Genomic DNA, 13,531 nt, shown 5'->3' with positions numbered 1-13,531 from the left:
CTCATCTGAAGATTTTCCACAAAATAAAACAGTAGCAGATCAGGCTTTCTTCATAAGCCAGTTCACAGGCAGTACAGTAATTCAAGTCTATTACTTCTCAGAAAAGAACTAAAAAAAAAAAAAAGTCACAAACCAAACCATTGCATGTAACAGCAAAAAGAACACAAAGTGGGCAGATTTAAGAGTCACTTTCATGCAAAGTTCTGTCAAGATACAGGCTTGCTTTTTTTTCCTCATATCAGAAAAACCTTGGTCTTGAGGTAAACACTAATAATTTATAAAATCTTTAACCCTAGCTAGAGTGAACCTATGAAAGTGGTTTATTTTGCACTGTCAGTACAGTTATTTAAACATGAAAATAGCACCTGATGGCACACTAAGAGTCTAAATCACACTTCACTTCCCATTGGAAAGGTTTTAGGAAGAGTAAATATTTATTTATTGGCAAATTTCTCAACATACACCCCAGGAATGAGTCTCCTAACCAAAATCTTAACATCACTAAAATTAGGGGGCACAAATGTGTTGCATCTAAATCTCAGCGCACTACTTAAATTTTGACAAAATGACATAGATGAGAAATGAATTGCACACAAAATCCTCTACAGAGCAGTCCCCTGGGAAATAGTGGGGACAAAAATAAACTTCCTTCCCTCAGAAAGAAAACAAGGGGAAAAAAAAGGCCTGGAGGTTTGTTTTTTTTTAGGGGGGGGGAAGCAGCTTGCTGTTGTTAGGATTTGTTTGGTTGGTTGTTTACATTTTCTTTTCTGAGAATGTAAATGAACTGAAAACTTAAACTACATGGCATTTTGTCTTTATCAATTTTCTCAGCATGTTTCTACACTTAATACCAAGGACCAAAGTTAAAGAGCACCAAAATGCTCACTAGTGCACTCCTCCACCATTCTGCTCCCTAGAGAAAACATGCCAACTGGAATTTAACCAAAAATGTGTTGTTTCCTCCCCCCCTCTCCCTTTACAGAAAAGTAAAAACAGATTAAGGAAGAACTCCAATTCACTCCAATGCTGTAACACACAAAAACCCAACAAACACACCCCACTTCTCTGCTTCCCCTGTGTCCTGTCCACGTTTCCACTCCCAAGACATTCCAACATTTTTTAAATTCCTCTGCAAAGGAGCTCTGTAAGGTGAGATTGGGCTTGAAATGCTTCCTTGCACAACAAGACACAGTGTGCATGGAAGTTTCACTTTTATCCAGTTAAAGACAACAGAAATGCACAGGATTCCTACTCTCCATCTGCCCTGTGCTGAAAAGAATGGAGAACAAAACCCCTCAGGAACTGAAAAGGACAGGAAAGGAGAGAAAAAGAAGGCTCAGGGTATTCATTGATGGTAACTCCCTGCAAAGACACTGCTCAGGAGCTTTACAAGCACAAATCTCCACGAGTGCAGTGTTTTCTCACAAGGGTGTTTGAGGAACACACAATTCTGAAAGAGTTTTAATTTCTTGATACTATATGACACCAAATGTAATCATATAATCAGCTTTGTCCAAAGTATATATAAGTAACATCTTACAAGAATGAAGTCATCAAAAAAGAAACTCCTTTATCCTATTTTGATTCCTGAAACCAATCATCCATTGCTTTAAGTTGGTCATTCCAACCACAACTCTGAGCTGGAGGAGAAAGAGGCAGATGTTTGCAAACAGACCAAACGTGACCCTGAGCCAGAGGGGTTCCTCAGAGCTCAGGGTTTCAGGCAGACAGTGTGTACCACCTCTCCCTGATGACTAGGGATGGGAATGTTTAATTGAGTCCCTCATGGGCTGGGACTCACAGGAGAGAATAGAAGTTTCATCATTCACTTTGAGAAGAACTACAGAAGGGGCAGGGATTTGGGAGGCACATGATTTTCAGTAAACTTAAAGAAAAATACTAATTCCATTTTCATTTTCAAATTTGATAGGCCCACTGAATTGTCAGTCATTGCAGGGCAAAAAGAGCCCCAAGTCCTTACATAAATTTATTAACATTGGTCTGACCAGGAGTCACTGAAATTTCTCCAACTTCAAGGCAAAGCTGCCCCATCATAGACAGCATTAAAACAACATCTCTGTTTAGAATCTGAAGCAGATACAATCCAGAAAGTCCATGAGTAAAGTTCAAACAGCAGAGTAGAACACTACACACTTCCAGCATTTCACCACACCATTAAATCTTTGTTTCCTCAGTCCAAACAAGAACCGCAAGCAAAACCTAACTGCAACTGCACAACTTAAAATAGCAGGGAGTAACCATTAAACATTTCACTTTACTCCAAAACTTTAAACCAGAGACTTGGCTGTGGCCTTTGACCTGTCAAACCATCCACCAGAAGTTACGGGACAGTCCATGTGCAGGAGCTGGACAGCATAAAAGTGCAATCAAAACACAGGATTTCATCGAAAAATCTATTTATTAACCTTCATTCGTTCTGACAGCAGATGAAGAATTTCAAGAGAAAACCAGGACTGAAAATAAGAGGTAAGTGAAAGCTGCTGTCCTCCACATTTCGAGAGGACAGCAATGAGAATTTAAAATTTAGAAACTGTAAAGTCAAAAGTTTAAGGGGGAAAAAAAAGAGAAGACCAGATACGCATATTTTGCTATATTGTTCTTAAAAGTAACAAGTGATTTTTGCTGATTTTCTTAAAGAAAACATGTAAACTGAGATAATGAATAAATAAACAAATAAGATCCAAGACAGTTACTTCTTACCAGTAACAAACTGGGTTCCAGGTCTAGTGTTTCTCCTACAACAGCTGAGGACATCAACAGCCCCAGGGCAGCACAGGTAGTGCCCTGTTCGTCACCTTCCGACAGCACTGGTGTGAACCCTTGTAGGAGAAAGACAGAATTATGACAAAAAAAAAAAAAGCCAGAACAAATTATTAGCAATAAACTAACAGTGGAATGTTTTGAAGTCTTTTCCCTCCAAACTCACATTTATGACATCCTTACTTAAGATTTAATGAACTACAGAAAAGTCAACTCCAAGCATATCAATACATTGGAAGTAATTAAAGCCTGGCTACCACTTTAACAATGTAAACAAGAGTTACTTCTTAAAGGTATGGGAACAAAAAGGTCTAATTTTAGCTCCAAAAACATCAATCAGACCCTTGAACAACAGGGTTTCCTGTTTGGGAGCTTTTCAAAACATTCTCACTTAAATGACTCTTTAAAGAGACTCACCTTATCTGACCTATAAAATACTGAGGTTTAAAAGCTACCAGTACAGCTCCTGAAAGAAATTTGGAACACTCAGGAGAATTTGCTCTTGAAATGTTTAGTTGCCAGTTTCTATTGGCTGACACCATTCTGGGTTAAGAGACCAAACAGTCTCAAGATTTGTAAAGTTTTGTGTAAAATACAGATATTTAGGTATAGTAAGACACATTTCCAGACAGACTTCTCAGAGAAAACCTGAGTGTTTATAGTTATAAGATACAAGGAGAAGGAATAGTTCAACTACACCAGGATGTGTCTGTGAGGACACATCCACTAAAACTATCATCTTATACACCTATTTCTCTTGTATAAAACAGACTTTATTTTCTTCAGAACAGCATATACACCACACTGGCAACATTTAACTTACAATCTTACACTTCTGAGTCTGGTTTATTCAAAGCACTATATTGTTGGCCATACCAAAGTGCTTTTTGATCTCTGCATTTCAAACATCTTCAATACACAGATTAGCTCTCTTAATGAAAATAAGCTATAAATCAATACTGGTGATTTCAAAACTGACCTTCTGTAGTAACAGATTGTGAAATGAAACATCAGAAGATAAAAGTTAAGAAAGCTTTTCCAACACAAATTAATGCCATTATAGAAGGTGAAATAAAATATCTAATAAACAAATGAAGTAATATGGAAAATCCAAGCATTCTTATGGCAAACAGCAGAAGTGAAAATCTTGAAAACAAATATGACCCAATTGAAGCAAACACCAGTGACTTTGTTCTCAGTTTCTATTCTGGACTGCCAAGTCTTGCCTTTCTCTATTTCTGATTGCTTCTCCATAGCAATTGTTTTGGCGAGCTCTTTTTAGTCCTGTTATTTGGACAGTTAAGAAAAAATAAAAAGGGGTGAAGTGAGGGAGCCAGACAAATCCAGACACAGGAGAAATTACTTTGTTAGCAAAGTGTAACAAGGTGTGTGTATTCCGACTTAGACTTGGGGCTGTTACTGTTAAAACTTTCACTTAGACCTGTACCAGAACACAAGAAGAGCCAGAACAGACCGGTAAAAATGGCAAAGTTGAGCCCTGCACTTTTTCTTCTCTGCTTGGAGCTCTGCACCTGTTTTCCTCCTGTGATCAAACAGATGAGAACTGAGTGGCCGTGAAGGGTGGAGGCACCTCTGCCACAAGGAAGGAGCAGAACAGCCAGAGGTATTTCTCCAGCTTTTACAGATGACCAAGACTTCTAAATGAGCCCTTGTTATAAATGTTAAGTCAAGTTTTACGAAGACCTGTCAGCCCTCATAACAATGTTCTCTCCAGGTTTCCTTTCTCCTTCCCATACCACATGACAAAAATATCTTTAAATGCCGAGAACTTACCGATACTTGAAAGTGTTTCCTGTTAGCAAAAATAAACCTTGCAGTGTTTCACAGCTGGACAGTGCATGTTTCAATGAAGAGAGGAGAATGGTCTCTGGTAAGAAGCTCCAGAAAGTTCATCAGATGTCCTGTGTTTGAGAATGGAAAGAATAGGAGGCAAAAATTAAAATTCAAACTTTAACTCAATACAAAGCCCTTCTGTGTCACATAATTAAAAGCAATGTTTAAAATAACTGCACATTTACAACACTGTTTCCCATTTTAACAAGAAACATTCTGATGTATGCCTATAATTAATCATGCAGGAAAAATTACTTAGCCCTTGTGTTAATGTAAAGAAAGAGTTCAACATACCACTATTAAGACTGTTAACAACGTCTGACTAGGCTTCCAGAAGTGCTTTGAAAACGTCACTCTAAAGAAACAGCACTTTATAAAAGGATTTTTTAAAAAATTTAACAACATTGTTTCAGTTGACATGTAAGTTTCAGTGAATGTTTCTGTGACCTCTGCCACCCACGTGCTTTAAATGGCCTTAGAATTAATCTCACCTCATGGTGAGAGTGATTCCCCTCCAAACCAAAATATTTGCCTAAGGTTACAGAAAAATCATGTGCCCATGTTGTGTGAGAGATTTGAGTTTTATTCCCATCCAGCTCGACTGAATCACAGCCCTAAAAAGCCAGCATGACCCTCTGTTTTTAACTACCAAGCAGCAGCCACACAGGTACTGAGGAAAGTACTTTGCTTCTCTTGCAAACATTAAAAAAAAACAAACAGCAACAACAACAACAAACTTGGGAAAAAAACCCAAACACAAATATGAAGACAGAAATAACTAACAGAAGCTTTATTTTTCATGCCTGTAAAAGCTATGCAGCCTGAAATACAGTATTCCAGCAGGTAACAAGTTGTTACCACAGGATGCACCTTTGCAATAGGGCACAGGTGTGTGCACCCAGCTCCAGATGCTCACTTGCAGTAATATTTCCACTGCATTTGGATTTCCTCTGCATTTCCTTTATTCATTTCCAACTCTGTCCATCTGCCTGTGTCTCCACCCTGGTACAGTAACAGCTGCTCAAATCATTCTCGTTTTTCATCTCTGTTCTCTCTCTCTCATCTGGTTGCACCAAGAGAAGAACAGACCCAACACTACTCATGTCATGGACCCTGTAGAACACAGCAAGAACTTGGCAGAACTGGTACAGGGTACGAGGCTTGAGAAGTCTGGTGACATCAAAAAATTATAAGAATTTAGCTACAGATGTATCTGCTACTCCAGCAGCAAAGATTAAAAAAACAACCTGAAAAATTCAAATGCCTGTGGCTCATATGACACTTACCTGTCCAAGTGCCATTAGATCTCCTTAAGATCTCCTACAAGATCTTAAGCTTTTACTTTAAAAAGTCACAAAAGAAATCTAAGCAAAAAAACTCTGCCCTTGTTCATCTATTAGTCAAAAAACAACATAAAAAGTACCTTTAAAAAAAAAGAGGATTAGAGAACTGTAAACTTATCATACTGGGAATTGCCCTGAAGAATGGTTTCCCCCCAAACTTTCTCATTGGGTTTTGGCTCTTTAATTAGGGGATCTTTGCCAAAGTTCCCAAACTCAACACGTAAAAAGGGAGGGAGCCAAAGGAGGAAGAATCATGAGGTCATTTTTAAAAAGAAGTAAAGCAGGGGTAAAAACCACGAGAAGGATCACCTAAAAGACAGAAAAGACACGCAAGGAGTCACGAATAATCTAAGAGTAAAAGAATCAGCCAGGGCAAAACTAAAGATAACATATGAAGGGCTCTGAGAACAACCTAATTCTGTTTGTGCAATTCATGGTACAAGTCCTCCATGCCTTGGGTAAGGATCCTGGTTTACTTTTTAGCACAAATCTCATAATCCAGATTTGATCAACTACTATTAAAAAAAAAAAAAAGAAAAAGTGGAGTGAAGCCAAGAAGGACACATTGGTAACAAGAAGGAAGTCTAAAAGCTCATTTTATATTGAGCCACCACCTCATTCTCCAACCTTATAGTAGCAGGACTGTTAAGAGCAACTGGGCTCTGACTACTTCATTTATTGGCACTTAAATTAGTTGGGTTTGGATATTTTAAGCATCTAATGTCCAATACAGATCACTGATTCTTCTGTTTCAGGGCACAATCTGAGCACTAGTCAGGAAAATATTTCCTCTGATGCTCTATCAGTGCAAAAGGTGCAAATTTTGTTTAACCCTTTCCTCTAAAGAGAGCGTGCCAAAGCCCTGAAATATCAGCTTTCTGCAGAGCTCTTCTCCATGGGATGAGATACCAGGAAGCAAACTCACTTGGATGGAATAACCAGTGTGTTCAACATACGACAAGAAAATAATTAGAGAAGATAACTAGGTATTTCAATATACCGAGGTATAAACATATTCCTTAATGTACAAAACCTTGCTCGCTTTCCTAAGTAGGGTTCTTGGGCAGGTAAGGTCCTGGTACACACTGGCATTCTCATCAACAAGTGTATTTTTGTCCACGCACAAGCTCAAAATGGGTTTGCAGATTTTTTTTTTTGACACCTTGGTGAGTGTTTCCAGTACAGGAGATGCCAACTCAGAGTCACTATAAAGCAAACACAGGGCAACATCCAATATTTGCAGGGTGTTTTTCTTCCCAAGGGCACACATGAGTCAAGTGAACAGCAGGACAAGATCACCACTGTCTGGACTGGAATAAAAGCCAGCCACATCCCCAAAAATCAAGGCAAAAAGGTGAGTTTCAGCACTAATTCAGCATCTACCTGTCACATTTCAGCAAAACCACCTCTCCCCTCCTGCGCCAGGGACATCCTTACCTATGCACAACTGAACACTGCCAAGTGGGACACATTTCCATCTCATTAGAATGGCTGTCAAGGATCTCACCCTGCCTCTGGAGTGCTCAGAAGCTATTCCAGACCAACATCTCAGCAGCAGCCTGATGTTTCTTAAATACACGGGTATGAAAGAAAGTTAAAGTGACTGTTCAGAAAATAACTGCACCACAGCTGACTTGGTAAGGGACAGCAAACCCCACCCACGAGCCTCTGGACTCCACCACATCCCAGAGGGAATTCATCCAGGGCTTCACACTGGTTTGCCTTTATGAAGAATAAGCACTTCTAGTACAATTTTTCATCAGTATAATTGAAAATGTTTGGGAGAGCTGAGTAAATCCCCGTTTCACAGAAGGGGAGATGGGTAACAAGAAGTTACATACCAGCATGCTCAAACAGGTGGAGGATGGGAACTGAGTCCCAAAGAGCAGCTTTCCCTCTAAATTGGACATCCTTGCACATCCAAACACACCAAGGCAGCACAAACCAGAAAACCATCGATCTGTTTAGGGAAGTTGAGATTCTTCCCTCTTGCATTTCAAGGAAAGAAGCCCCACATAGAGTGATACAGGCTTTTATTTCTCATCCTGCCTAAAGGACTGAAGATCCAGAGGGAACTGAGAAACCCAACTACTGAAGGCTGTATTTAAAGGGGCTGCAAACACGAACATACAAAAAGTTCTCGGGAATGGAATAAAGTGATGTTTTGAAGCAAGAAATTTTAACACTGGAGCTCTGACTATTATTGCGCTTGCCCAAATATCATCAAAACTCCCACGGAGATGCTTTAGGGATGGAGTAGGATCGCAGGACTTCCCGCAGACCAAATTCCTGCCTCTGCCTCACAGCCACAGTCGCTCCTGGGGCTCTCTCCTAACGTGACCCCTGCTCTCTGCACACAACCTGTGGCACATTCACTTTTACTATTAACACACTTGGAGTTTCAAATATCACAGGCAGAAAACACAGGTGAGCTCCATGCTTCAAAACATTCGAGCAGAATGCAAGCCAGGAGCAAAATATAAAAACGGAATTAATCTCTCTGTGTAAAGTGTCAGAATTTTCCAGGGTAGTGCTCACAGCCAGGAATGGACACAGATTGCTGCCTCCTGGGAATTATAACGGACATGTGGGATAACCATTACAACTGCAGGTAGCTCTTCAAAGACTTAAACTAAGCCCTGTCCCTGCCCTTCTGTTTGCCCATTAAACTAAGCACACAGGAGCATGGAAAACCCCCGTGAATGCTTTGTACCAGTTTAGGGGGAGTCTGGAAAGCGTTACAGAGTGCTCTGGAGCAGCCAGTAAAACCAGCAACACGAAGGGAAAAATGTCCTGGGAAAAGTTGAGCTGTTTATGAAATAATTCTGCCCTGAAAGCAGGCAGTGGCAGTTTGGATTGGGTGTCAGCCTGTTCTGTGCTGCTGCTGGGAGGAGAGGAAACTTTGCTTAGAAACTTCAAAAACACAGATCTGAAAAAAAAAAAAATCCACTCAAGTGGATAGCAAAGACAAAAAGAATATGCTGAACCTCACAGCAACACAACACATCACCAGAGGAAAAGCAGGCAATTAACAGATCTTCCATACATGAGGCATTTTTCATTTTTCCTTTTGACAGAGGGCTGCTGGAGAGGGGGGAGCTGCTAAACTGGTTTTCCTCTAAGCACTTCCAGATATTAAAAAAAAAAAAAAAAAAATCCTCTTGTGAAGAACATATCCACTGTTGTACAACTGTCCCAGAAAACAAAGACCACGGGGAGAAAGTGGCCCATTTTCTCCAGCCTCCAAGAACCCCGAGTACAGGTCATGTTTTCAAAGGCTCAGTCCTACACACTCCCGAACGGAGCAGCGTTTAAAGCACAGGAATAAACACCTAACATGAGAGTTACTAGAATGCCCCGTTTTTGGTACCAGACTGAAATTGACTCAATTCCATCCAGGCGAACACAGAGTCTATGAAAACAACCGCGAGAGAAGTTTCGCTGTGAATGAGTTTCCCCCTCCTGGACACGCTGCATCAAAACCAAAAGACTCGTTTTCTATTTCAGTTACAGTTATCCCATGGAATATTGTTCAGCAATTTGGGAGCCCCCTGAATCCTGTCCTGTAGCTCTCCCTCCAGCCCATGGGCAGCTCCTCTGCCCGTTCCCAAAAAACACCTCTAAGCTGTAATTCCTCACCGCATGTTGAAAATATTGTGACTAATAATACACTCCACCCATTTTTTCCATCACTAAGGATTTCAAAATATAAAACTTGACAAACAGAGAGAGAGTTTAGAAGGGGAAAGTCAAATTTTATTTCCAATTAAAAGAGGCTATAAAAGCATAAAAGTGAGGTATTGATTGAAGTGAAAGAGCTATCCAGTCACAGAAAGCTTTTTCTTCAAAAATTATGTTTTTCTCAATCTTCTTGGGTATCACTGCCTTTTCTTATAATCCCCACAGGAAAATAAAAAGAGAAAAAAATACTCCCTGTCTTTTTGGAGAAAAGACATTTAATGCATTAGTAGCAGGGCTGTTCTGTGCATACAGAGAACCCACACACAATAAATACTTGACTGAGTCCACAAACTGAGACCTACATCTCAATGACAGTGACTAAATGCTAAAAATGATACCAGTGATGCAATTAAAATGCACGCAAGAACTTTGGTACAGGTGTCTACAATGCCACTGTTTGCTAACCACATCTCCTAATTAGCATGGCTTTAAACAATGCTGATAATAATCCCGTCCTGTAAGGCTTGCCAAATGAATCATTGGGATTGCAAAATAAAAAGCATGAGGAATTCATTAAAGAGCTGTTAAACTCTCCTTTGTTTATCTTTCCCCGGTCAGGTGTAAAAATAAATAAATATGAGTTTATGTCTCCGGATTCCATCCGAATGCTCCGCTCCACAATAACGCGTCGGGGAAGAACCTCCTCAGGAGGTACCAACATTTTTTTTTCTCTCCGTTTCAAAAGAGAAATCCTCCCACTATTACAGTCCTGAAAATCTGCTCCATTCTCTATTTGTCATCTGGGATTGAGTTATCAGACACTACTTGTATTACTTTGGGAACTGACATGTCTATTTACAGAGACACAAAGGCAATCCAGCAGCACAACCTCTGCTTTTCCCAGCACCTCTCCTTCTCCCCTCCACCAAATTCTACCAGCACTTTTTTCTGGGGAGGGGGGAGGACACCTCACTAGTTTTCCAGCATGACAGAAAACATTTCCAGCCACTTTTGCACTTGTTACAGCCTGATGAAAAATCACCTATATCCCCCCAAAGGAACAGTATTATTTTTCAAGGTTTTTTTTGTTTGTTTGCTTGTTGGGGTTTTTTGTATTTCTTTTTTTAAAAGAGGGTCACTTCCCCCATTTCAGCCTGCAATTAAAATGGAGGCAAGGCCAGGCGATCTATGTCTGGCTTTAGGGGGAGACAATAACCCAAAACAGGCCTGGCTTTAAAAAAAAAAAAAAAAAAAAAAAAAAAGAAAAAAAAAAAAAGGAGAGGAGAGGGAGAAAGAGAAAGAGAGACAGACAGAAAGAGAGAAATACAACATGCTTCACCAGTATTATTACCTCATCCCTTTTTCCAAGCAGTTTTGAACCACACTCCTGACAAACTCTTGGTCCAACTTGCACGGATGCTGGTTTTTAGGGGGCGGAAAGGGTTTTAATGCTGGAGCCGGGATTGAGGCTGGCTATCCGCAAGTGGAGCTGCTGTTAAAATGCCCCCTTGTCTCTTCTCCTCTCCCTTGAGCTGGGTGTTGACGCAGCAGAAATTACCAGCTGGAAAATTCCCCTTTTGGAGGTTACGGGGAGGGGGGGGGGGCGGGCGGAGGAGCGAGGGGAGGGGAGGGCCGGGGGAGGGGGGTTAAACCCGGCACTTACCAAGTTAAGCCATCCACCCACACCAAATAGGACATCGCGTCCCAAAGAAGGCTCCGTGCCCCCCTCGGCGGGCAGGGCGCGACCGGCCGCGCTCCCCCCGCGGCGGGCGGGCAGGGGGGGAATAACGGGGATAAAAACGGGGATAAAAACGGGGATAAGGATAAAAAACGGGGATAATAAGGGGGATAATAACGGGGATAACACCGGGGGCGGCGGTGCGGGAGCAGCGGGGGGGGCTCCTCGCCGCTCCTCGAGGGGTGGGGGGGCGGCCATGGCGACCCCCGCTCGCCCCGGGGGGCGGGGGGCGGCGCGCTTACCTGTGCCCCATGGAGGAGAGCGGGGTGTCGGAGCGGCCGGAGCGGTGGCTCCGTCGGTCACTCCGTGCCTCTCCTCCCGGGTGGGGAGGGGAAGGGGAAGGGGGGGCGGAGGGCGGAGGAGGTGGGGGGGAGAACCCGGCGGAGGGGGGGAAGGGGGGGGCGCCCGGGCGCGCTCCCGACGCTCCCTCGGGCGCGCGGGGCGCGAGCCCGCGGCGGGCGGGGGGGGGCGCGGGGGGGCGGGGCCACGCGGCGCGTGCCGGCGCTGTCCCCGCCTACTCTCCCCCAGCGGCGGGCGGTGATTGGGCGGCGGAGCCCCAGTCGGCCGCTCCCCTCGTCACGCCCCCCTCCTCTTGCGCCGGGGGAGCGGGGGCGCCACCGGCGGCGCTGCCACTGCCGGACACCGGAAGTGAGAGAGGGCGGGGGGCGCGCGGCGCGCGGCGCGCGGGGCACGCCGGGACAGCGCCGAGGCTGTGCTGAGGCGGGGGCGGCGGCGGCGCCCCGGGAGCGCTCCCGCTGTCCGTCGTGGCCCCGATCCTAACGCCGCTCCTGCTCCTGCTCCGGACCTCTCCGGGCCTCCCCGGGTGTCTCCTGCCCCCGGCAGGTGCGCCTGGCCCCGGGAGGGGCGGCTGTGCGCCCTCAGCGGGGCGCGTCCCCTAAGCCCCACCGCGGGATGGAGGACGGCGGGTGTTGGAGCGGGACAGTGCCGCAGCCGTGCAGGGAGAAAGAAAAATCACTTTCCGCCTCTAGTAGGCACTGAGATGTGTTTCACACAATCCCCTGAAATGAAACAATGTAAAATAAGTGCAGTTCGGAGCCCCCTGACCCGTAATGGCCAGAGAGCGAGGCCGGTGGTCGGGGAAGGATGGAGATCACAGCGGATGGAGATCACAGCCAGCTCCGCAATGGAAAACCTCCCGCTGTAACAAAGGGCAGGGCTTTGCCCTTTTGACTGTCGCGCTGAAGGATCTGACAGAAACTGCCCTATATTTCAAAGGACGGAGCTTAACAGGGCAGGATAGGTCTGGAGCGTGGGGGAAGTCGGCGCGATCGCACGATGGCTGCGGTGAGCGGGGAAATCGCTCTCGCTGCTGTGCGGTCGCTGGATTGTGAAAGCAGGAGCTGGTCCGGCAGATAAAACGTTTGCAAACTGTTTTATCGACAACTGCGTGCTGTGATTGCGCCCAAAGTTGGGGAAATACGTGTCTGACCATCGGGGTTGGCCGTTTGCATAGTTAACTGACTTAGGTGTGTAATCACAGTGATTGCCTGGCGAATTGCGTGCCGAAGGTTTAAAAATTTCCTCCGTGGTTTCCTTTCCTACATCCTATATATTTCCTTCATCTCTGGCTTTCAAGTAGGCAGACTGCTATCGAAATCTTAGACTTGACTTTTATGCCTACTCTTCATTCAAATCCATTTCCATAAGGTGCTTTTAATCCCTAGGATGTCCCCTCACAAAAAGTGTATTTTCCACTTTTTAATCTCTAATTTAAATGAATGGATGTTCCATCATGTGTCTCCCTCCCCCCGTTTCCTCCCACATACCCTAAGTACCTTTAATTTTGAAAAGACTCTGAATAAACCTGATTACTGAAAACAAAATGCCTTTTCACTGCAGCATGTTTTTAATTACCTCTTCATTTTATATTGCAACAGAGTCCAAGCACCACCTTCCTAGAAAGAGTTCCATTAAAATGCAAATGAAGACTTTGCAGAAGTTGTTAATGCAACCAAGGACACAATTTCTTAGACTTGAGCAACACAGAATCGGCGCTGGGCGGGGGTTCCTGCTGCCACCTGCTCTTTCTGCACGCACAATCCTGTGTAGAACACGTTTTCCAGCCTCTCTCACCTGTGGGTGAAGAGCACCAGAGCTGAACAAACAAAATCCC

The 13,531-nt window shown here is 43.8% G+C and overlaps 1 protein-coding gene across 2 annotated transcripts in view; it reads right to left on the bottom strand.

The window, feature by feature from the left end:
• ZBTB46 (zinc finger and BTB domain containing 46) overlaps positions 1-11,609 on the bottom strand; it is a 50,849-nt gene extending 39,240 nt beyond the window's left edge. The window contains exons 1-4 of one of the 2 annotated variants that reach the window (XM_066199128.1): positions 11,323-11,609; positions 11,011-11,191; positions 4,576-4,703; positions 2,722-2,840 (exon numbers count right to left, since the gene is read on the bottom strand). In XM_066199128.1, the coding sequence (XP_066055225.1) occupies positions 2,722-2,775 (54 nt within the window). In that variant the 5' untranslated portion in view covers positions 2,776-2,840; positions 4,576-4,703; positions 11,011-11,191; positions 11,323-11,609. The remainder of the gene's footprint in view (positions 1-2,721; positions 2,841-4,575; positions 4,704-11,010; positions 11,192-11,322) is intronic. The other variant, XM_066199129.1, reaches the window with a different exon arrangement.
• Positions 11,610-13,531: the final 1,922 nt, after the last annotated feature.

Source organism: Chamaea fasciata, unplaced genomic scaffold (genome assembly GCF_029207755.1).
Source record: "Chamaea fasciata isolate MVZ Bird 193981 ecotype frontalis unplaced genomic scaffold, bChaFas1.0.hap1 SCAF_17, whole genome shotgun sequence".
NCBI lineage: Eukaryota > Metazoa > Chordata > Aves > Passeriformes > Sylviidae > Chamaea > Chamaea fasciata.
The sequence above is the reverse complement of the archived record's forward strand: the minus strand, read 5'-3'. Positions and strand labels throughout refer to the sequence as shown.